This window comes from Protopterus annectens, chromosome 2.part1, assembly GCF_019279795.1.
Source record: "Protopterus annectens isolate FY-2018-M chromosome 2.part1, PAN1.0, whole genome shotgun sequence".
Lineage (NCBI taxonomy): Eukaryota > Metazoa > Chordata > Ceratodontiformes > Protopteridae > Protopterus > Protopterus annectens.
Window position 1 is genome coordinate 1,597,569,823 of NC_056729.1, and position 26,020 is coordinate 1,597,595,842.

General features: G+C 44.6%; 1 protein-coding gene across 1 annotated transcript in view; it reads right to left on the reverse strand.

The window, feature by feature from the left end:
- PHC2 (polyhomeotic homolog 2) overlaps window positions 1-26,020 on the reverse strand; it is a 2,832,203-nt gene that overhangs the window by 105,996 nt on the left and 2,700,187 nt on the right. Inside the window, 1 exon segment of the mRNA XM_044063043.1 lies at window positions 13,843-13,978. Coding sequence (XP_043918978.1) covers window positions 13,843-13,978 — 136 coding nt within the window.

The window sequence follows — 26,020 nt, forward strand, 5'->3', positions numbered from 1 at the left end:
CTATCCTGTTCGGACATCTACATTTATGGTAGGTACAAAACTGTACTATGTCCTTCAAGGATGCATCTGCAGTCCTAACAAATGGGTAGAATACCATAGCCAAACTAGGGGAGGAGGAAGAAAAATTATGGTGTAGTTAGGATCCCTTGCAATACAGCAGTGGTAAACCCTGCTCGGGATCTAGAGTATAGAGGTAAGTTGTAATGCTTGGCAAATGTATGCACGGAGGTCCAAGTAGCTGCCTCAATAATGTCCTTGGTAGCCACTCCTCGTAAGAAAGCTGTGGTAGTGGCTGTAGCCCTTGTAGAGTGAGGTCTTATGTTCTGTGGAATTTGCTTTCCATGGTAGGAGTAACAGAATCTTATGCAATTTCCTATCCACTTGGAGATTGTCTGTTTGGAAATTGCTTTTCCTTCCCTTCCTGCTGCATAAGCTACTAAAAGCTGGTCAGTTTTTCTATTGCCCTTGGTTCTGTCCAGGTAGTAGCGCAACTGTCTATGTACATCCAAGGTATGCAGTAGTCTTTCCCCCCTGTTCTGTGGATTGGGAAAAAAGGTAGGTAGGTGGATTGCCTGGTTTAGAGACACTCTGGATACCACCTTAGGCATAAATGTAGGATTAGTTCTCATGGACACTCTATCTTGATGGAAGATTAGGAAGGGTTGTACTGCCATTAAGGCCTGTAGTTCCGAAACCCTTCTTGCTGAAGTAATTGCCAGTATGAAAGCAGTTTTCCAGGATAGGTGTTTAAGATCTGCTGTTGCTGCTGGTTCAAATGGAGGGAGTGTCAATTTTTCTAGCACAAAGTTCAAGTCCCATGCTGGTAATGGTGGTTTCCTAGGAGGTTTTACATTCCTGATTCCTCTGAGGAACTGCCTGAGTAGAGGATGTGAGAAGACAGGGGGATCGAAGCTGTATTCTGCAGAAATAGCTGATGCATGTATCTTGATGGAGGAATAGGACAGGCCTGTATGGAGAAGCTCTGCCAAGTACTCCAGGATGTTAGCAATATCTATCTTTGACACATCTTTTCCTCTTTCAGTACTCCAAATGACAAACCTTTTCCATTTTCCTGCATAGTTCCTTCTTGTTGAAGGTCTGCGGGCCTCAAGGATAATGTCTTTAACCCTTTGGGATAAATCTGGGTTAGTTGCTGTTATGTAATGTTCCAGGCAGTCAGTTGCAGAGTTTTTAGGTTTAGATGCATGATGTTGTAGTCGTTCTGAGTTAACATCAAAGGCATCAGGGGTAGTGTCCACGTTCTCCCCCGGGACATGCTCCTCAGCAATGGATACCAGTGTTGTCTTGGCCAATTTGGAGCAATCAGAATTATCCTTGGGTGTTCCTCTGATTTTCAGTAGTACCTTGTGCATCAAAGGAAGAGGTGGAAATGCATATGCTGTCAGGCCTTTCCAACTGAAGGATAGAGAGTCCACCTTCCATGCAAGTGGGTGGTATGTCCTTGTGCAGAATTTCTTGAGCTGGTGATTGAGTGGGGATGCGAATAGGTCTATTTGTGGCATTCCCCATTTCTTTGTGATGGCCTTGAAGATGTCCGGGTGTAGCATCCATTTGTGAGCATCCGAGGTAGTTCTGCTTAACATGTCTGCTAGGATGTTTTCTTTTCCCGGTACAAATATTGCCTGTAACTGGATGTTGTAGCTCAGAGCCATATTCCAAAGGTCCAGAGTCATTCTGCATAGGGGGTATGAATGAGTGCCTCCCTGTTTGTTGATGTACCACATGACTGTGGTGTTGTCTGTCCTTGTCATTAAATGGCCTTCTTTGAGGAATGGTCTGAAATTCTGGATTGCTAGTTTTACTGCCAGCATTTCTTTTTGATTTATGTGCAGGTGCAGCTGGTCTGGAGTCCATAATCCTTGTATGCATTTGTCCAGCATGTGTGCCCCCCCAACCTAGGTCTGAGGCGTCCGTTGTGATGGTTTGGCTTGCTTGAAAGTTGTGGAAGGGCAAGCCTGGGTTTGACTGGCATGCTTGAGCCCACCATAGGAACTCTTGTTTCAGGCATGGAATTAGTGGTATTTCGGTTTCTAAGCTGTGCCTGTGTTGAGACCATAAATTCTTTAGGTACCACTGTAGCTTTCTCATATGTAGTCTGGCATGGGGGACCAGGATTATGCATGATGCCATGAAGCCCAAGGCCTGCAGTACTTTCCTTGCTGTTAATTTGTTCTGCTTTGTTAATGCCAAGAAGTAAAGAGGGAGTTGTTCTTGTTTTTCTGCAGTTAGGAATGCCATCTGTTTTACTGTGTCCAATTCCCCACCCAAGAATGTTCTTGTTTGGGATGGTATCAGTCTTGACTTTTTTAAATTGACTGTGTATCCCAGGGCTTGTAGTAAGCAAATGACTCTTTGTAAGTCTTTTGTCAGCTTGCTTTTGTTGTCCGCTTGTATCAGGCAGTCGTCCAGGTATGGATAAATTTGGATTCCCTGTAGCCTGCAATGAGCGATTACTGATGCCAGGCATTTTGTGAATACTCTGGGCGCAGTAGATAAGCCAAAGGGCAATGCTGAGAATTGATAATGCTCTGATCCTGCAAGAAATCTGAGGTATCTTCTGCAATTTGGTCGTATGGGGATGTGCAGGTATGCCTCCTTGAGATCTAGAGTTACCAGCCAACACTCCTTGCCCAGTATGGGAAGAAGTTGCTGTAGGGTCAGCATTTTGAATTTTGGGACAATGATGAATGTGTTTAAGGCGGACAGGTCGAGAATAGGTCTCCAACTTTTCTCTTTTCTTGGTACTAGGAAGAGTCTGGAGTAGAATCCTTTGCCCTGTTCTGTTGGTGGTACTCTTTCCACAGCTCTCATCTTTGTTAATTGAGCTATCTGCTTTAGAGCTTCTGTTTTCTGATTTGGAGGTAAGTTTGACATTCCTCTTTTTACTGGTAAGGTGTGGAAGTGAAACCTGTAGCCTTGGTCTATGGTCTGCAAAATCCACTTGTCTTTTGTGATATAGTGCCAATTTTTTGAAAATAAGGCTAACTTTCCGCCTAAGGGTGCTGCTATTTGTTCCCTGGTAGGCGGTGTCAGAGCCAAGTCACTGTGATTGTCCTGTTGCAGTGGCAGTGGTTGTGTCTGTGCCTTGCCATTGGCGTCCTCTGTAGGCACCTCCTCTGGATTGATTTCTGCCTCTGGAACGTCTATTCCTGCCTCTCTGAGATTTAGAGGAGTCTGGAAAGGACCAATTTTTGGAAGGCCAGTTCCTGCTAAATCTTGGGGGCTGAACCTGTAAGAAATCCTTAACTGTTTGTACAGATTTTGCCTTCTCTTCCATTTTCTTCATTACTTGCTGAGCAGGAGAACCAAATAGACTGGCCTTATCCATAGGAGCATCTAACAGCTTTGCTTTAACATGATCCGGCAAGACCTGTTCTTTCAACCATGCATGCCTTCTTATAACTGTGCCAGTCATGGCTGATCTAAATGAAGCCTCCAGTGCATCATAGCCACATTTTAAAGAATGGTTACTAACCTGCTGAATGTTATTCACCATTTCTAAAACATATTTCTTATCTAAGGAGTCATCAGAGGACAGTTTCTTAGTTAACTGATCAAGCATAAACTCTTGGTATTGGATCATATGAAACTGACAGTTCAAAGCTCTAGCTGAGAGAGTAGCAGAGGTGTAAACTTTTTTACCCCATCTCTCTAAGGACCTGGATTCCCTTTCAGAAGGGAGAGGGTTTTTTGCTGAGGTCGAAGCTACTGCCTTAGGCCCCTGGGAGATGGTCTCAGGATCTGCAAGTGGGGCTTTGTATAGGTGGTGATGAGTGTCCGGTACCCTGTAAAACCTATCTGGTTTGGCAGGGGCTGGAGGTAAAGTATCAGGAGCAATGCAAACATCATTAAATGCATCATCCACAACAGGCAGAAAGTACAGTTTTGTACCTACCATAAATGTAGATGTCCGAACTGGATAGCATCTGCAGTCATAACAACTGGGTTGTCCTGTCGTCAGGCAGCCCTTCAGTCGGCCGGATTCCAAAGTCCGGGTCCGGCTTCGGCTGATGTCGCACTTCACCCGACGTCATCTCTGTGGGTCTTCGGGTATAAAGGCATCAGCCGACGCCATTTTCTTCAGTGTTTCTTGCCCCAGATGCCAGTAGCCTTCTTGAAGGCTGAAATTTGGATAAATGCCAATGTTTCCAAAAAGACAGAGGTAAACACAAAAATAAGCATGTATGTACATATATACAAACAAATACACCATAAAAGACTCCCCCCACCAGCTAGCTATTAGGAGGGTAAACACCCTAGGAGTACCACAGAGGGGAAGGAGGGAGGGTAATCCTGACTGCAGATGCTATCCAGTTCGGACATCTACATTTATGGTAGGTACAAAACTGTACTATGTCCTTCATGGATGCATCTGCAGTCATAACAACTGGGTAGAATACCATAGCCAACTAGGGGAGGAGGAAAAACTAGATTATGGTGTGTTTAGGATCCCTTGCAGTACAGCAGTGGCAAACCCTGCTCGGGATCTGGAATATAGAGGCAAATTATAATGCTTGGCAAATGTATGCACGGAGGTCCAAGTCGTCTCAATAATGTCTTTGGTTGCCACTCCTCGTAAGAAGGCTGTGGTAGTGGCTGTTGCCCTTGTAGAATGAGGTCTTATGTTCTGTGGAATTGGTTTTCCATGGAAGGAGTAACAGAATCGTATGCAATTTCCTATCCATTTGGAGATTGTCTGTTTGGAAATAGCTTTTCCTTCCCTTCCTGTTGCATAGGCTACAAAAGCTGGTCAGTTTTTCTGCTACTTTTGTTCTGTCCAAGTAGTAGCGTAGCTGTCTATGTACATCCAAGGTATGCAGTATTCTTTCCCTCTGTTTTGTGGGTTGGGAAAGAAGGTAGGTAGGTGGATTGCCTGGTTTAAAGACACTCTGGATACCACCTTAGGCATAAATGTAGGATTAGTCCTCATGGACACTCTATCTTGGTGGAAGATTAGGAAGGGCTGTACTGCCATTAGGGCCTGAAGTTCAGAAACCCTCCTGGCTGAGGTTATTGCCAGTAGGAAAGCAGTTTTCCACGATAGATGCTGTAGGTCTGCTGTTGCTGCTGGTTCAAAAGGTGATAGTGTCAACTTTTCTAGCACAAAGTTCAAGTCCCAAGCTGGCAATGGTGGTTTCATTGGAGGTTTTACATTCTTGATTCCTCTGAGGAACTGCCTGAGTAAAGGATGTGAAAAGACAGGTGGATCAAAGCTGTATTCTGCTGATATAGCTGATGCATGAATCTTGATGGAGGAGTAGGACAGGCCTGTATGTAGAAGTTCTGCCAGATACTCCAGAATGTTAGGCATATCTATGTTTGACACATCTTTTCCTCTTTCAGTACTCCAAATGACAAACCTTTTCCATTTTCCTGCATAGTTCCTTCTTGTTGAAGGTCTGCGGGCTTCAAGAATAATATCTTTAACTCTTTGTGAAAGTTCTGGATTAGCTGCTGCTATGTGATGTTCCATGCAGTCAGTTGCAGCGTTTTTAGGTTCGGATGCATGATGCTGTAGTTGTTCTGAGTTAACATCAAAGGCATCAGGGGTATTGGCCACATATTGTTCCGAGACATGCTCCTCAGCAGTGGGTACCAGTGTTGTCTTGGCCAGTTTGGAGCTATCAGAATTATCCTTGGACGTTCTTCCTTGATTTTTAGTAATACCTTGTGTATCAAGGGAAGAGGTGGGAATGCATATGCTGTTAGGCCTTTCCAGCTGAAGGAGAGCGAATCCACTTTCCATGCCAGTGGGTGGAATGTCCTTGTGCAGAATTTTTGAGCTGGTGATTGAGAGGGAAGCGAATAGATCTATCTGAGGCATTCCCCATTTCTTTGAGATGGTCTTGAAGATGTCCGGGTGTAGCATCCATTCGTGGGCATCCGATGTGGTTCTGCTTAATATGTCTGCTAGAGTATTCTCCTTTCCGGTACAAATATTGCCTGTAACTGGATGTTGTAGCTGAGTGCCAGGTTCCACAGCTCCAAAGTCATTCTGCATAGGGGGTATGAATGAGTGCCTCCCTGTTTGTTGATGTACCACATGACTGTGGTGTTGTCCGTCCTTATCATCAACTGGCCCTCTTTGAGAAATGGTCTGAACTTTTGGATTGCCAGTTTTACTGCCAGCATTTCTTTTAGGTTGATGTGCAGGTGAAGTTGATCCTGCGTCCACAATCCTTGCACGCATTTGTCCAGCATGTGGGCCCCCCATCCTAGGTCTGAAGCGTCTGTTGTGATGGTCTGGTTTGCTTGACATCTGCGAAAGGGTAGACCTGGGTTTGACTGGCATGCTTGAGCCCACCATAGGAACTCCTGTTTTAAGCATGGAATTTCTGTTTCTAGGCTGTGCCTGTGTTGGGACCATAAGTTCTTTAGGTACCACTGTAGTTTTCTCATATGTAGTCTGGCAAGTGGGACCAAGATTATGCATGATGCCATGAAGCCCAAGGCCTGCAGTACTTTTCTTGCTGTTAACTTGTTCTGTTTTGTTAGAGCCAAGAAGTAAAGAGGGAGTTCTTTTTGTTTTTCTGCAGTTAGGAATGCCATTTGTTTTACTGTGTCCAATTCCGCGCCCAAGAATGTCCTTGTTTGGGATGGTATCAGCCTTGATTTTTGTAAATTGACTGTGTATCCCAGTGCTTGTAGCAAGTAAATGACCCTTTGTAAATCTGTTGTCAGCTTGCTTTTGTTGTCCCCTTGTAGCAGGCAGTCGTCCAGGTATGGGTAAATTTGAATTCCCTGTAGTCTGCAGTGGGCGATTACTGATGCCAGGCATTTTGTGAATACTCTGGGCGCAGTAGATAAGCCAAAGGGCAATGCTGAGAATTGATAATGCTCTGATCCTGCAAGAAATCTGAGGTATCTTCTGCAAATTGGTCGAATGGGGACGTGCAGGTATGCCTCCTTGAGATCTAGAGTTACCAGCCAACACTCCTTGCCCAGCATGGGAAGAAGTTGCTGTAGGGTCAGCATTTTGAATTTTGGGACAATAATGTATGTATTTAAGGTGGGCAGGTCGAGAATAGGTCTCCAACTTTTTTCCTTTCTTGGAACTAGGAATAGTCTGGAGTAGAATCCCTTTCCTTGTTCTGTTGTTGGCACTGTTTCCACAGCTCTCATGTTTGCTAATTGCATTATCTGTTGTAGAGCCTCTGTTTTTTGGTTTGGAGGTAGATTTGGCATTCCTCTTTTGACTGGTAAAGTGTGGAAGTGGAACCGGTAACCTTGATCTATGGTTTGTAAAATCCACTTGTCTTTTGTGATATAGTGCCAGTTCTTCGAAAATAAGGTTAATTTGCCGCCTAATGGAGCTGCTATTTGTTCCCTGGTAGGCGGATGTAGAGGTAAGTCACTGTGGTTGTGTTGTTGTAGTGGCAGTGGTTGTGTCTGTGCCTCTGTTGTTACCTTGCCACTGTCGTCCTCTGTAGGCACCTCCTCTGGATTGGTTTCTGCCTCTGGCACGTCTATTCCTGCCCCTTTGGGATCTTGTGGAGTCAGGAAAGGACCAATTTTTGGCAGGCCAGTTCCTGCTAAACCTTGGGGTTGAACCTGCAAGAAATCTTTAACCGTTTGAACAGATTTTGCCTTTTCTTCCATTTTCTTCATTACCTGCTGGGCAGGTGTACCAAACAAGCTGGTCTTATCCATAGGAACATCTAATAACTTAGCTTTAACATGATCCGGTAAGGCTTGTTCCTTTAGCCATGCATGTCTTCTTATCACTGTGCCAGTCATGGCTGATCTAAATGAAGCCTCCAGTGCATCATAGCCACATTTTAAGGAATGGTTACTAACCTGTTGTATATTATTTACCATTTCTAATACATATTTCTTATCAATAGAGTCATCAGAGGATAGCTTTTTTGTTAACTGATCAAGCATAAACTCTTGGTATTGTATCATGTGAAACTGACAGTTTAAAGCTCTAGCTGAGAGAGTAGCTGAGGTGTAGACTTTTTTGCCCCATCTGTCTAATGACCTGGCTTCCCTTTCAGAAGGAATAGGGTTTTTAGCTGTGGTCGGGGCTACTGCCCTGGGACCCTGGGATATAGTTTTGGGGTCTGCAAGAGGGGCCTTGTAAAGGTGGTGATGAGTGTCTGGTACCCTGTAAAATCTGTCTGGTTTGGCAGGGGCTGGAGGTAAAGAATCTGGTGCAGAGCAGACATCATTGAAGGCATCGTCCACCACAGAGAGGACAGGAGGTATAGCTAAGGGCCTGTGCTGTGGAAGGTGTAGAAAAGTCCTAAGTCTTTTTCTGGAGTCTGAGAAATCCTGCTGCTGCCATTGGAACTGCTCTCGCATGGCATGTAAAGTTTCCCCAAAGGAAAATTCTTCTGGTGGGGAAGCAGCTGGAATGGATTCTTCAGCATCTGAGTCTTCATATAGCTGTACTTTGATCAGTTTTCTCGGTTTTGGCCGAAACCGAGACACTCGCGGTTTGCTTAACCATGGTTTCGGCCGAAACCGCGGACCGCGAGTGTCGGTCTTTATCTTTGCGTTTTTTAGCAGTTTGGGTAGTCGGAGGATCCGACGGCATAATATATGCAAAATCAGAACCGAAAAACTGTTCAGCAAACTCCGACCGACGCCTAAGCGTTCGTCGGTTGAATGAAGCACAGGCCGAACAGGCTGCTACGTCGTGGGCTGGGCCTAAACAAGGCAGACAATAAGAGTGGAAATCTTTATGAGGTATTTGTTTCCCACAGGTTAAACAATTATTAACTTTTTCTGACATCGGCTGAGGCAAGAAAGAGTCCCCAACGGGGTACTTAGCTTTAGAAGTCTTCGAAGTAGTATTCGGTAGAAGTAATCTCTGGATCCGACCGACCGGCACTTGCGAACAGCTTCTGCTTCAGGCGCCACGCGGCAGGAAAGACTGAAGAAAATGGCGTCGGCTGATGCCTTTATACCCGAAGACCCACAGAGATGACGTCGGGTGAAGTGCGACATCAGCCGAAGCCGGACCCGGACTTTGGAATCCGGCCGACTGAAGGGCTGCCTGACGACAGGACAACCCAGTTGTTATGACTGCAGATGCATCCATGAAGGACATCTGGGGGTATAGCTAAGGGCCTATGTTGCGGTAAGTGTAGAAAGGTCCTAAGCCTTTTTCTTGAATCTGAGAAATCTTGTCCCTGCCATTGGAATTGCTCTCTCATGGCATGTAAGGTTTCCACAAAGGAAAATTCCTCTGGTGGAGAGGCAGATGGAATAGATTCTTCAGCATCGGAATTTTCATAAGTAGAAAAAGGAGCCTCTGGATGGTCTGTAATGTCTGAGTCATCAGAAGAATCATCTGAGGACACTGGCTCTTGGGGCTCTGTTCTAGGTCTCTTTTCTGGAGGCTGAGAGGCCCTGTCTGGGTGAGATTGGGATCCCCTAATTAAAGAGATGAGATCCTCTGCCAGAGTAAGCATTTGAGAACTGGAACTGGGCCTGTGTGAGGGGGGCTTAACAGGCACTGATTTAGCAGTTTTGGCTGCTTTAGCCCTGGCAAAGGCCTTAATAGACATGGCTGCAGGAGGCCTAGCAGCACCACGTGCTGGGGTAGAGACATCCAAAGAGATGGTGTCTGATAATTCTATAGGAACCACATTAGTAGGCAAAACTTCAGAGGCCGATTCAACTAGGGTAGCAGGAGCCTCGGTAGTAGTCATGGATTCGGCTGAAGATTGACCCGTTTGCTCGGTTTCGGCCGAAACCGAGACACTCACATTTTGCTTAGCCGTGGTTTCGGGCGGACTGCGAGGGTCGGTCTTTTTCTTTGCGGTTTTTAACAATTTGAGAAGTCGGAGGATCCGACGGCATAATGTACGCAAAATCTGAGCCGAAAAACTGTTCAGCAAACTCCGACCGACTCCTAAGCGTTCGTCGGTTGAAGGAAGCACAGGCTAAACAGGCTGCTACGTCGTGGTCTGGGCCTAAACAAGGTAAGCAGTAAGAGTGGAAATCTTTATGAGGTATTTGTTTCCCACAAGTTAAACAGTTATTTACTTTTTCTGACATCGGCTGAGGCAAGAAAGAGTCCCCAACGGGGTACTTAGCTTTTTAGAAGTCTTCGAAGTAGTATTCGGTAGTAGTAATCTCTGGATCTGACCGACCGGCACTTGCGAACAGCTTCTGCTTCGGGCGCCACGCGGCAAGAAAGACTGAGGAAAATGGCGTCGGCTGATGTCTTTATACCCGAAAACCAGCAGAGATGACGTCGGGTGAAGTGCGACACCAGCCGAGGCCAGACCCAGACTTTGGAATCCGGCCGACCGAAGGGCTGCCTGACGACAGGACAACCCATTTGTTAGGACTGCAGATGCATCCTTGAAGGACATCTGTTGGCGTTTCTGCAGCACCGACATCTTTTTCAGCAATGTCGTCGGTAGGGCCTGAACTAAATGGCTGCGTCGGCATGGCACATTCCGTCAAAAATTCTGAAGCGGTCTCGGGTTCCAGATCTGCGGTAGTCAGGGGCTGCGTCGGAGTCTCACTGAGGACCGGAGACCGGGCCAGTTGAGGCCTCAGAATCTGGCTTAGGCCTGGGCTGTCTGTCCTTATCCTTGCATTTTTTGTGCACGCCGGTAGTCGGTTGCTCCGACGGCATGGTGTAGTTAAATTTCCTACCGAAGTAGTGTCGTGCAAAATCAAAGCGTCTTTTAATAGTACGCTTATTAAACCTAGCACAAAAATGACAACTAGTGACGTCGAGGTCAGGGCCTAGGCAAGGTATGCAATAAGAATGAAAATCCTTATGAGATATTTGCTTCCCACAAGAAATACAATTATTAACTTTTTCTGACATCGGTCTGAGGCAAGAAAAGTTTCCCCAACGGGGTACTTAGCTTTAGAGAAGACTTCGGTCTGAAATTCGAAAATCTCAGTAGTCGGCCGACCGGCACTTGAGAACTGCTTCTGCTTCGGGCACAGCGTGGCAAGAAAGACTGAAGAAAATGGCATCGGTCCAAAACTGACGACAAGGCTTCCGCTAGGCCTGTCGCCGGTTCTCAGTGAGGTGCTTTTGCAGCCCCTGACGCCCACTACCTTAGAGCCACAGGCCGCTTCCGACTCCCACATGGAGCCAACTAGGCCGCTGGAAACTCAAGGTATTGGACACTCGGAAACTATTCCCTCAGATGGGTCTGGAGCGGCTGAGCAGGCATCTGCTTCTGAAGGTGTTTTCAGGCCTACACCGTTATATGTAAAGCCAACTTCAGCTTCAAAGACAAAGACTAAAGCAGCTCTAAAGACAAAGAAACAAGTACAGCATTCTCCTAGACAGGCCTCCATGCCTAAAAAACAGATGCTTAAAATGGCCGAAGACCTAATTACTTTGATCAGGGGTTCCTATCCCCCTCCTGATAAGAGGCCCTCATCAGGCCCATAATTGAGTACAATGCCCCCTTTGGGATGTACCTTACCAGGCACCTGCAGCAACTGGAAAGACCCCAAAAGTACCTCACCAAGAGGATCAAAGGGCTCAAACAGATGTCATATGCTGCCCGGTTAAAGAAACTCCAGCTCTACTCAGTGGCATACCGCCTGCTCAGAGGCGATCTGTGCCTGACGTATAAAGCCATGTCCAACCCGGAATTAATGGACATGCTGCACCTCAGAAAATCCAAATCCCATCGAGCTACGCGCTCGAGAGACTTGAACCTCAGCACTGAAATAAATAGGACATGCTGGAGGGACAGATTCATAACCCAGAGGCTCCCTTCACTCTGGAATAAAATCCCAGTCCAGGTTAGGCAGAGTCCCTCATTGACTCTCTTCAAGAGGAATCTTGATGAGTGGATGGGAGATCGTAGGTTTTCCCCGGGTATCAGTTCTGTGTCACTGTTAGACAGAGGCACAGTATACTAACCTCGAAAAAGGGCATAGCAAAATTAATTTAAAATGGGTGGCGACAGCCAAACACACTCTGGCTAGGCTTATAAATGCCCTAGGGCAGATAGCCTAGTATGAACCTATGAATACAGTAAGAATAAAAATCCTTATAAGGTATTTGCTTCCCACAAGAAATACAATTATTAACTTTTTCTGACATCGGTCTGGAGCAAGAAAAAAAGTTTCCCCAATGGGGTACTTCGCTTTAATGAAGACTTCAGATCTGAAATTCGAATTTGAAAATCTCAGGAGTCGGCCGACTGGCACTTGTGAACTGCTTTTGCTTCGGGCACCGCGCGGCAAGAAAGACTGAAGAAAATGGCGTTGGCTGCATCTTTTATACCCCTGGCGCACTGACGTCAGGGAGGAGGCGACAGCAACCGACGCCAGACCTAGACTTTGGGTAGCCTGCCAGCAGGATAACCCAATTGTATTGACTGCAACAGTGAAACACGATGAACATCTTTAATTTTCTTCTGGTGAAGCCATTCTTTTGCTGATTTGGATGTATACTTGGGGTCGTTGTCATGTTGAAAGGTGAAATTCCTCTTTATCTTCAGCTTTCTAGCAGACGCCTGAACGTTTTGAGCCAAGTGACTGGAATGTGGAACTGTGCAAAATTCCCTCCACCTTGACTAAAGCCCCAATTCCAGCTGAAGAAAAACAACCGCAAAGCATGATACTGTCATCACCATGCTTCACCGTGGGGATGGTGTTCTTTTGGTGATGCAAAGTGTTGTTTTTGCGCCAAACGTACCTTTTGGAATTGTGGGCAAAATCTTCAACCTTGATCTCATCAGACCATAACACATTTTCCCACACACTTCTGGGAGACGTGATGTATTGTTTTGCAAATTCTAGCCAGGCCTGGATGTTTTTCTGTGTAAGAAAAGTCTTCCGTCTTGCAACCCTACCCCATAGCCCCGACATATGGAGAATGTGGGAGATTGTTGTCACATGTAGTACACAACCAGTACTTTCCAGTAACTCCTTCAGTGTTGCTGTAGGTCTCTTGGCAGCCTCCCTGACCAGTTTTCATCTCGTCTTTTCATCTATTTTGGAGGGATGTCCAGTTTATTTGCAATGTCACTGTTGCCCCATATTTTCTCCACTTTTTGATGACCGTCTTCACTGTGTTCCATGGTATATCCAATGCTGTGGAAATTTTTTTGTACCCTTCTCCTGACTGATCCCTTTGATGCTTTGTAAGCTCTCTGCGAACTATGGCTTTTGCTGTAACAAGCAACTGAGTAAATTTCATGAAAATCCTACTAGGACAGCTGAACTTTATTTGGGGTTAATCAGTCTCTTTAATTGATGGCTGGTGTGTACCCAAGAAGACTGAATGCTGTAATTAAATCAAAAGTTGCTTCAACAAAGTATTAGTTTAATTAAGGGTGTGAACACTTATGCAAACCAGCTTATTGTTTTTTTATATTTTTCCCACTAACAGATTTGGTTGTTTTTCAATTGTATTGTACAGGTTACAGGTAACATTAAAGGTGGGAAAAGTTTTGAAATGATTTATTGTGGTCTCATTTACTGTTTTATATCACAAAAACCTGGCATTTTAACAGGAGTGTGTAAACATTTTATATCCACTGTAACTCCATATGAATTACAGGAATCAATTCTGGGCACATTACAGGTGCTGCAAAGAGTACTTCTGGCCAACAAAGACAAACACAATACTACTTTCATGAACTTTAATCATACCTTAACATAGGAATGGGGGTCCATTCCATTCATGGTATTAGAAACCCAAAAGACTTGGAGAAATTACATTGACAGAAATGGAACTTTATACTGGGTACTTAGCAACAACAGAAAATAGGGGTCTCCCGAAACTGCTGTTTTTTATTTGTACTTTACACTGTTCTTTACAACACTTAAAATGAACACAGTTTACTGTTCACCTTATTTAATTTTACATAAACTTACCCTGCAAAGACTGTTCTTCCATTTCAGAATCAGTTGTGGTATTGTTCTGGGAAGGAATTTTCTCCAATTCCAAAAGGGTCTGCTGAGAATACTTCTGTTTCTTGAAACTTTCGGTTAGCAATGAAGATCGACCCACCTGCAAAGAGAAAGTGGCTGCATCACCATTAAAGAATTTAATAAACAATCAGTCTATATGCTAGTCTTGATGACTATACAGGTAACTACAAATTTACACCACGGATATCATGTACAACACTGCCCAGTTAGGGAGATGAGAATTACCAAGTGCTTGAAAAGTCCGACACGAGTTTTTAAGTGCATCTACTTAAAGGAGTATTTAGAGCACAACCAAAAGCTGTTTGCTGAATTTCCTGTTTGCACTTAATTTTAAATCGTTTTTTTCTTAAAACTTGCATATTTTCTGTCCTTGACCTAGCACTCTTGTGTGGGGTCATTTACTGCACTGTTATAACTTGATATTACTTGTGAACCTCTGCTATCTCTGTAAAAAACAAAAACAAAAAAAATCTTGCTTTTTTCCCACTTTTCTGAGAGTTAAAAAAGTTCAGTTACAGGCTTGCTGTTCCTGAACTGTTTGAAAGTTTCTGTGAGGCCATTTTGCTTGGGCTGAAGGAGGGTCTCTGTGTTTATCAGTGGCAGTGACTAACATTGAGCAGCTTCCCTGCCCCCCGGAGAGGTGGTTACTGACTTGAAACTGTAGTTTTATTGGCCACTAGGGGTCATTTCCATAACTCCTTCATTTGTCCTCAGAGGAGTGGTTTAGGGCAGTGACTTGTGGTTTGTGGGCCAATTTGGGTCATTTCCTGTCTTTTCCAGCGCCCTGCTATAAAGCACGCTTTAGCTGATTTAGCCAATTTAGCCGATTTAGCGGAGTTGCTACTGTTGCACACTAGGGCAGCCGGTTAAGCAGGTTTAAACTATTCGGCTACCTAAAGTCCACTCTACAAATTTTCCCTTAAAACTACCTTCCTCGAACTATCCTACTCATGTAATCTGCGTATCCTATAATTTCAAAGATCATCTCTACTTGACTCCAAGTAGACTATTCTCTATCTGTTAAACGTAGCACTTGCTCCTACAGTACTTATTACCTTGATACGGCACTCTGGTCATAGATAGTACCCCAAAAGGCAACCCCCATTTCTCGGTCACCCACGTCCCCGGAATCTTTTTAAAGTTTTTTTGTCTATTCCTTCTAGCATGTCGAGGATCAGTTGCTAGTGTCCTCTCCTGCTCAGCTGGTGAACCTGGGAATATTGAGGCAATGTTACAATTGCCTCATGTACACAGACAACACTCTCCTCCTCCCACAAAACACAAATACATGAGAGATGCAACTATATGGCCAAACTGGAGGCTGAGCTCTCTCAACATAGGACTGGCAAGACCAGTCAGGAGGAGAAGGTTACCACACACACTATAGACCCAGTCTCACATATTACCATTACAACCTCAAATCATACACATAAACACACAAAGACATACTGGAGGCTCTGATCAAAATCTACCAAAACAGCAGAGGCCACCAAAGCAGACACCCAAACAACCACCACCTCAGAACACAACACCTGCAACACATAGACCTCACAGTCAGAGTGTCAAACAGTCACAGCCCTTAAGGCCAAACACAATGCCAGACACACTAGTCATTGGTGACTCCATAGTCAGACACACTGGCGTCCGCTCACCAGACTGAGTAAGGAGAAGGTCACAGTAAGCTGCCTGTCGGGCGCTAGAATCCGCCACATAGCAAGCACTCAGGTCTCTCAACAGCAGGTACAAATATGATTCAGTCATTGTCCACGCTGGTGTAAACGACCTGAGACGTACCTCCTTGGACTACATGAAAAGAGACATTGAGGAGCTCTCTGATTATGTAGCCCAGACAGGTATGACCCTGACCTTGAGCAGTATCCTACCTTCACCAAGAATGATGCCACAATACAGAGATAAGATGATCAGCTTTAACAATTGGCTTAAACACTGGTGTCATTCAAAGGGGATCCAGTGTCTGTCTGCCTGGGATGACATGCTGGACAAGCCACGCTGCTTCAAGGGACGGCTTGCACCTGTCACCCCTGGGATTCGGATATTGGCAAAGGCTCTTGCCACCCCATAGTGCCTTTTTAGGCAAGGCTCAAATTCTAAACCTACCACCCTAGAACACAAAAAAGGAAAAAAACTAAGGGTAATGCTGCTCAATGCCAGAAGTCTAAATCTCAAAATGCACGCACTCGAGGCCCTTCTCAGTATGGAGAACATCGATGTCTGTGCTGTGACAGAAACCTGGTTCAAGGCTCCTGAGAGCACCCCAGCGCTATCAGGTTTTACCTCATATCATGCGTTCCGGCCCCAAAATCTGGACAATACCAAGAAAGGAGGGGGGGTATCCATATTCATCAAGGACACCCACACCTCAAGATTGGTGGCAATGCACGATGCATCTGAGACCATCCAGGTGCAATTAACCATAGGCAAGACTGCTCTGCAAATTGTAGCATGTTACAGGTCACCCTCACAAACTCAGGAACCTCACATGGCCTTCCTGAAAACACTAGAGGGGATAAATGTATCACCAAACACCATCATACTAGGTGACTTCAATTACCCTAATATAGACTGGGAACACTACTCAAGCCCAAACACCCTAGCCCAAAAGTTCCTGGAATTCATAAACTCAAATGCCATGGAACAACTAGTCACCATCCCCACAAGAGGAGATAACATACTTGATCTCATCATCACGAACATGGGAGCACAATGTTCAACACCGGAGGTGTACCCCTCACTGGTGAGATCAGACCACAAACTAATCTCGCTGGAGGTCCTCATCCCACCCCACCTGAAATAAAAAGACCACAGTAAAGAACTTCTCAAAAGCCGACTTCACACTTCTAAAGACTAGTGTGGTCTCCTTTAAGGCCCCGAGCAGTGGAAAACAGTACTCAAGCCGCTGAATCACTTACAAATGCCTTCTACCAGCACCTGCAGGACTGCATGGATAAAGCAATCCCAAGCAAAACAAAGACTCTTTGTACCAAAGGCAAGCGTCCAGTCTGGTGGACCCCAGCCATAAACAAACTCTACAACAAAAGGAGGAAGCTACTACAAGATAGAGCAAAATCCTTAAAAGGTAAGACACCCTTGATCACTATAAGTAAAAAACTAAGAGCTCTCATAAAATCATCCAAAGCAAATTTCGAGAGAAAAATAGCTAAAGACTCAAAAGACAATCATAAGGCCTTCTTTAGCTATGTTAGAAACCTGGGAGGAAACTCCCAGATATGCTCAGAGCTAGTTCAAAATGATGTGAAGATTACTGATCCTACAGACATTGCCAACATACTGGCTGACAGGTTCAGTGCAAACTTCTCCCCTCCCCAAAGGAGAGATATCTATACCAAACGATTGCAGCCCCCAAACATCTCCAGCCCAAGTGAGAACTGCTCTCTCCAAAGCAAAAACACAGCATCCATGGGACCTGATGGTGTCCCCGGCTGTGTGCTCCATGAACTCAATGAGGAATTAAACCCACAGCTAGGACAGCTGTTTAATCAAAGTCTTACCTCTGGATACGTACCCAGGAGTGGCGCACTGCAACTGTGGTACCACTTCACAAAGGCGGTGCCTCCACCGACCCTGGAAATTACCGGCCCATTAGCTTGACAAGCCTTATCTGCAAAGCCATGGAGAGGATTATAATGGACCTCATAAATAAAGACATAGGGAATTTGCAGACTTTGGATCCAACCCAGTTTGGCTTTGTCAAAGGCAGATCATGCCTTTTAAACTTGGTTGACTTTTTCGAAACAGTCACCAAAGCCATTGATGAGGGAAAGGCAGTCCATACACCCTACCTCGATCTGGCTAAGGCCTTCGATACAATACCCCATTCGGGTATCATTGAAAAACTCATCAGCTTAAATGTCAACCCATACATCACAAGATGGGTTGCAAACTGGCTGAGTGACAGAACCCACAGGGTCAGAGCTGCTGGCGCCATGTCAGACTCAAAGCCTGTCACAAGTGGTGTCCCACAGGGCTCAGTCCTGGGCCCACTCTTGTTTGGCATCTACTTTTCCGAAGTACAAGCAAACACAGGAGGGTTATGGCTGACAAAGTTTGCAGATGACTGCAAACTGGGCGCCATAGTAGAAAACACATCTGACACAGATATCCTTCAGAAGGGTCTCACAGAAGCGGATAACTGGTGCCAGAGCCACGGCCTAAAGTTAAATGCCAAAAATGCATAGTCATACCCTTCGGGAAAAACAAGGTTACCCCGAGCTACCAAATAGGTGGCAATCCACTGAGCACAGAAGAAGTTATCAGGGACCTGGGGACCCAGGTTGATAGTAGTCTGTCATTCGACACCCATGTAGCTAAAGTAGTTAGGAAGACCTTCTACATTGCCCACCTTATCATGAAGGGATTCTCATCTAGATCAAGGGAGGTCATAGTCTCCCTTTACTCATCACTCATCAGACCAATGATTGAGTACAATGCCCCATTTGGAATGTATCTGACCCGACACTTGCAGCAGCTGGAGAGGCCACAAAAGTTCCTCACCAAAAGGATAAAGGGTCTCAAAAATCTGTCCTATGCTGCCCGACTGAAAGAACTCCAGCTCTATTCAGTCGCCAGCTTGCTCAGAGGTGACCTTTGCCTAACATACAAGGCCATGTCAAACCCAGATTTGATGAATATGCTTCACCTCAAAAAATCTAGATCCATCAGAGCCACAAGGGCAGGAGACTTAAACCTTGACACGGCTATTAATAGGACGTGCTGGAGGGATAGATTCATCACCCAAAGACTCCCTATGCTGTGGAACAAAATCCCGGTACATGTGAGGCAGAGCACCTCGCTGGCCTTGTTCAAGAGAAATCTTGACCAATGGATGGGAGATCGCAGATATACCCCAGGGATTACCTCAGTGTCACTACTCGACAGAGGCACAGCAAAATAATGGGTATAGTTCCCCATACTAAAGGGGTGGCGTAAGCCACAAAACGATGGGCTAGGCTTGTAAATGCCCTCGGGCAGATAGCCTAGTATGAACCTATGAACCTATGAACCTATGAGTATATGGCTAGACACCTTATGGTCCGCATGACTGCTTGTGTGGTGTTGTGCCTATGCTCCTTACTGGCCAGGCAGGTCAATTTTGTACAACTCTCCTTAGTGATGACCAGTTGTGCATAAAAATATTGTTTGATAGTATGCTGGTACACAAGTCGTTCGGCTTTTCCCGGTTAGGGGGGGGTCACCACAGTGGAACTCCAGTCCACTAATGATTGGCAGTGGATTTTTACAGTGCCGAGTTGCCAGCCTGATGCCCAACCTTCAAAGAAGGCACACCCATTCATGCACGCACCTACCTACGTCTTTAAACATCATTCGACCATGGGGAGGACATGCAGACTCCATACAGACATGCTGGTACAGTCCAAAATCACATACTCATGCACTGCAATAAACATGGACCATTTCATTTCCCCAGAGTACTAAAAGCACATCTTGCCTTGATCATCAAGCAATGTTTAGAAAGATAAACTAAACTAAAGAAATATGAAGTTGGTTCCCTGTTCCAGTTCTAAGGACTGTAAATGAGATCCCTGGAATTAAGACCATTACTATGAATGCGAGTAAATATACACCAAGTCAGAGGGTATGGTATTAGAGAACTCCCACTACCAGAAGAACAGGAACCTCAGAGTTAGTAATTACCCCATACAGTAAGGGTGCAGAGGGCATGCTCATTGCAAAAACACTAACAACTTTACTAGTAATTTGTTTTACTATTTCAGTATCTGCACACTTGCAGGAAAGGAGAGTTGTGTAAAAATCTTACCATAATCATAGATGTCTTTCTCTTCCATGTTGCAGTACTGTACATATGGGTTTACCCTTCTTCCTCTCCAGTTCGTCCGGCCAGGTTTCCAAAGATTTTCAGTCCCTCTAGGTGTGTCAGACATCTGACGTGGCAGCAGGTACGTGGGCCATAAAAGTGATGTCTGCATGCACCAGCTCTCAGAATATATGAAACCCCCAGTTGGAGCCAGTTGTAAAAGGGCATAGCCTGTCCAGTGTCACCCAGGAGAGCAAGTGCAGTCTGACAAGAGGGGAAGGTGGGAGGGAAGGAATACTGCAACATGAATGAGAAGAGCATCTATGGTTATGGTAAGATTTTACACAGCTTTTCTATGTCCTTCTATTGCAATGTTGCAGTATTCTACATGTGGGTGAGTGCTAAAGCTCACTGAGGATTGGAAGGTGGCCTAGACTATGTTTCCAGGAACCCATGTAGGACAGCACTGGCAAAGCCCACCCTAGCTCTGGAAATATGGTCCAGTTTGTAGTGTTTGGTGAAGGTGTGCAATGAGGACCAAGTAGCTGCCTCAAGTATGGAGTTGGTGTCTAGTCCCTTAAAACAAGGCTCCAGAAGAGACCATGGCCCTGGTGGAGTGGGCTTTGACACTGCCCTGCAAGGTCTTTATATGGTGTAAGTAGCAAAAAGAAATTGGAGATCCAGGCTGAAATGGTCTGTTTGCTTACAGCTTTCCCCAGGGCTCTGGGGTGGAAGGAGACAAACAGTTTGGTCAGATTTCCTAAAAAGTTTGGTTTTATGAAGATAAAATCTCAGTTGTCTGTGGATGTCTAGGGAATGAAGTACTCCCTCACTATCCCCTGCGGGTTGGGGAAGAAGGTAGGCAAGTGGATGGCCTGGTTCAAGGATAGGTCTGCTGGCTCAAAGGGGGCTAATGTGAGTTTTTCTAATACATAATTAAGGTCCCGGGGGAAGGAGATGGTTTCCTGGGTGGCCTCAAGTGCAGTACACCTTTGAGGAACAGTTTAGTGGGGAGTCTGGATGAAAGGGGTGGATCCAGAGGAAGGCAGGCAGAGATAGCAGACAAATGTGCTTTCAGAGGAGTATGACAGCCTTTATGGAAATAAAAAAATTAACTCCAAAGATACTAATAAAACAAAAACCGACCAGCTCCACGGAAGTTTTAAGGCTTTATTGGAAACTAAACTGTATAACAAACACTTAGCGCTTTCACCTCTTCACAATATCGGGCATCATCAGAGTGTAAAAACCATTTCATTAATTCAGCTTTTATCACGTTACACCCAAAGCAACACCCCTGTGTTTAAAGAATCCAATCATAAAACATCAATTAATACATTATACAAATTAATGCAAACAATACATTAATTGCCTATAATAAACATAATAAAATCATCCTCTAAAATGTTTTCTACTGTGTACCAAATGATTCACTATTTAAATATTTTAAAATCCTATATAAAATGACACTTTAATCAAATACAATGAGATCTGTATTTCAATATACTGGCAATAGAGATATGTTCATTTATACCAGGTAGTCTAGCGGCATCAAGTCTCAATTGCCAAAAACATTCTTTTGCCTCCAAAAGAGTCCTGTCATCTTCTCCTTTCTCATTATAAGGGACCCGGTCGATCACAAAAAAATAAACATTTTTTTAAAATCATTACATTTTGTACTATGCATAAAAAGGGCACTAGCCGTTTTTCTATCCCTAATGTCCCTAATGTGCTCTAAAATCCTTATTCTTAACTTCTGAATGTTTTTTCCTACGTAAAAAGTAGGGCAACTCATACAAGTAGCAATGTATATGACCATCTTAGTGTTGCAGTTGCGAAATCTGGGACATATGATGGTTCTCCCGTAACTGTGCACCGCAACATATGGCCTATCTTTAATAAATTTACATGTACTACATGTGCCACATTTTTTCATCTTTGACATCTTGTACATATTTGAATCCATACCATTTTCCAACAACTTTTTAATATTCTTCCCCCTACAGTAAACAAAATCTGGTCCACTACCTAAAATATCCCTCAACTCACTAGTAAATACAGTTTGCCAAGTTTCCTGCACAATATTTTTAACTTTGCAGGTAACCTCATTAAAAGGTAATACCATGGCCCTTGCCCTGTTGTCACTTTTCTCATTTTTATCCGTTTGTGTAATCTTAACTGTGATGTCTTTTAAAAGACCACCTTTTAATATTGGTTTAAAAACCGTGTCTCTTTTTGTTCCCACTTCTTCACTTATTTTGATCAAACTATCGTAGAGATACCCTCTTTCTAAAAACACGTCCATTAATTTACTCAACTCAATTTTACACAGTTCATCTTCACTTATAAGTCTAGACAGCCTCACCATCTGTCCCTTCATGATATTTTTCTTCTGGAAATTATGGTCATGTTCCTTACCTAAGCAAAAGGGACACTGATCGTGGGTGTCTTTGTGGGGAAACTGCCGACCCACAGCTACACTTGCCCTTACCGGATGACATGAACAGGCTATAATGAAAAACAGTAGGACTGAAAGTATCCCCAACGGGGTACTTAACTGAAATTTATCTTGATCCGAAGTCCGCGAGAAGCAGGAGCACCTGGCATACGACTGACGGCTGAAATGTTCTGAGGCCTGTGCGTGCAGATGTCACTTTTATAGCCCATTTACCTGCTGCCGCATCAGACGTCCAATGCACCTAGAGGGACTGAAAATCTTTGGAAATTTGGCTGGACGAACTGGAGAGGAAGAAGGGTAAGACCCATATGTAGAATACTGCAACACTGGAATAGAAGGACATCTGCAATATCAGGTCTCACACTTGCAAGGAGGAGTCCCTTAAAATCAAGTTTTGCAGAATGTGTTTAAGACTACACTATGGCAAGAAGACAGCAGTCCCCTACATTGTATAGGCGTCGCTATTTCTACCAAAAACAGGAAAGAATCTCACTCATCCAATACTTCAGCTCTGCAATTAAGCTTATATGCAAAGTGAAGCAATTCTTGCTGCAGTCAAAAAGTACATACCATCCTACTACCAATACAAGACTCTTTCCAAAACGGCGTGTGACCTAACTTAATAGCAGTGCAATGTTTCACTATACCTACCCCCCCTTAGCTTATCTAGCATAATTTAACACCTTTCCAGACAGACAGGACTGATACATATCCTCATCTGCCTAGACAAAAATAGCCACATAACAGAAAAAAAATCAATATTTACTACAATGTATCCCTCTTAACTCTATCATTTGTTTAGTCAGCAGGAAGCAGCATCCCCCAGAAAGTACAGTTGTGTACACTTACCATAAATGTAGATGTTCGAGTGTATTCACTGTTGCAGTCCTTACAAAATGGGGTTATCTGGCTCCCGCTAGCCCACAGTCGGCCAGAATACCAAAGTCCTTGGTATATGACGTCGGCTGCCTTCGGTTGTAAGCCTGACGTCAGGTACAAAGGAAGGCAGCAGACACCATTTCCTCAGTTTTTCTTGCCTTAACTGTCAGGAGCCTCCAAGAAGGCTAGACCAGGAAAAGAAAAATTCAGTCTATGTCCTAGGAAAAAAAGGGGGATGGAGGGGGGAAAAAGTACAGTTTTGTACCTACCATAAATGTAGATGTCCGAACTGGATAGCATCTGCAGTCATAACAAGTGGGTTGTCCTGTCGTCAGGCAGCCCTGCAGTCGGCCGGATTCCAAAGTCCGGGTCCGGCTTCGGCTGATGTCGCACTCCACCCGACGTCATCTCTGTTGGTCTTCGGGTATAAAAGCATCAGCCGACGCCATTTTCCTCAGTGTTTCTTGCCCCAGATGCCAGTAGCCCTCTTGCATGCTAAAAATTTGGATAGATGCCAATGTTTCCAAATAGATAGAGGTAAACACAACAATAAACATATATGTACATATATACAAACAAATACACCATAAAAGACCCCCCCAACAGCTAGCTATTAGGAGGGTAAACACCCTAGGAGTACCACAGAGGGAAGGAGGGAGGGTAATCCTGACTGCAGATGCTATCCAGTTCGGACATCTACATTTATGGTAGGTACAAAACTGTACTATGTCCTTCATGGATGCATCTGCAGTCATAACAAGTGGGTAGAATACCATAGCCAACAAGGGAGGAGGATAAAAGTAGATTATGGTGTGTTTAGGATCCCTTGCAGTACAGCAGTGGCAAACCCTGCTCGGGATCTGGAATATAGAGGCAAATTATAATGCTTGGCAAATGTATGCACGGAGGTCCAAGTAGCCGCCTCAATAATGTCTTTGGTTGCCACTCCTCGTAAGAAGGCTGTGGTAGTGGCTGTTGCCCTTGTAGAATGAGGTCTTATGTTCTGTGGAATTGGTTTTCCATGGAAGGAGTAACAGTAACGTATGCAGTTTCCTATCCATTTGGAGATTGTCTGTTTGGAAATAGCTTTTCCTTCCCTTCCTGTTGCATAGGCTACAAAAAGTTGGTCAGTCTTTCTGCTGTTTTTGTTCTGTCCAAGTAGTAGCGTAGCTGTCTATGTACATCCAAGGTATGCAGTATTCTTTCCCCTCTGTTTTGTGGGTTGGGAAAGAAGGTAGGTAGGTGGATTGCCTGGTTCAAAGACACTCTGGATACCACCTTGGGCATAAATGTAGGATTAGTCCTCATGGACACTCTATCTTGGTGGAAGATTAGGAAGGGTTGCACTGCCATTAAGGCCTGTAGTTCTGAAACCCTCCTTGCTGAAGTTATTGCCAGTAGGAAAGCAGTTTTCCATGACAGGTGTTGTAGGTCTGCTGTTGCTGCTGGTTCAAAGGGTGATAGTGTCAACTTTTCTAGCACAAAGTTTAAATCCCAAGCTGGTAATGGTGGTTTCCTTGGAGGTTTTACATTCTTGATTCCTCTGAGGAACTGCCTGAGCAAAGGTGCGAAAAACAGGTGGATCAAAGCTGTATTCTGCTGAAATAGCTGATGCATGTATCTTGATGGAGGAGTAGGACAGGCCTGAATGAAGAAGTTCGCCAGATACTCCAGAATGTTAGGCATATCTATGTTTGACACATCTTTTCCTCTTTCCGTACTCCAAATGACAAACCTTTTCCATTTCCCAGCATAGTTCCTTCTTGTTGAAGGTCTGCGTGCTTCAAGAATAATGTCTTTAACTCTTTGGGAAAGTTCTGGATTAGCTGCTGTTATGTGATGTTCCATGCAGTCAGTTGCAGCGTTTTAGGTTTGGATGTATGATGCTGTAGTTGTTCTGAGTTAACATCAAAGGCATCAGAGGTATTGGCCACATTTTGTTCCGAGACATGCGCTTCAGTAGTGGGTACCAGTGCTGTCTTGGCCAGTTTGGAGCTATCAGGATTATCCTTGGACGTTCTTCCTTGATTTTTAGTAGTACCTTGTGTATCAAAGGAAGAGGTGGGAATGCATATGCTGTTAGGCCTTTCCAGTTGAAGGAGAGTGAGTCCACTTTCCATGCTAGTGGGTGGAATGTCCTTGTGCAGAATTTTTTGAGCTGGTGATTGAGAGGTGATGCGAATAGGTCTATCTGTGGCATTCCCCATTTCTTTGAGATGGTCTTGAAGATGTCCGGGTGCAGTTTCCATTCGTGGGCATCCGAAGTGGTTCTGCTTAATATGTCTGCTAGAGTATTGTCTTTACCCGGTACAAATATTGCCTGTAACTGAATGTTGTAGCTGAGTGCCAGGGTCCACAGCTCCAAGGTCATTCTGCGTATGAATGAGTGCCTCCCTGTTTGTTGATGTACCACATGACTGTGGTGTTGTCTGTCCTTATCAACTGGCCCTCTTTGAGAAATGGTTTGAACTTTTGGATTGCCAGTTTTACTGCCAGCATTTCTTTTAGATTGATGTGCAGGCGAAGTTGATCCTGTGTCCACAATCCTTGCGCATTTGTCCAGCATGTGGGCCCCCATCCTAGGTCTGAAGCGTCTGTTGTGATGGTCTGGCTTGGTTGACATCTGCGAAAGGGTAGGCCTGGGTTTGACTGGCATGCCTGAGCCCACCATAGGAACTCCTGTTTTAAGCATGGAATTAGTGGGATTTCTGTTTCTAGACTGTGTCTGTGTTGGGACCATAAATTCTTTAGGTACCACTGTAGTTTCCTCATATGTAGTCTGGCAAATGGGACCAAGATTATGCATGATGCCATGAAGCCCAAGGCCTGCAGAACTTTTCTTGCTGTTAACTTGTTCAGTTTTGTTAGTGCCAAGAAGTAAAGAGGAAGTTCTTTTGTTTTTCTGTAGTCAGGAATGCCATTTGTTGTACTGTGTCCAATTCAGCCCAAGAACGTCCTTGTTTGGGATG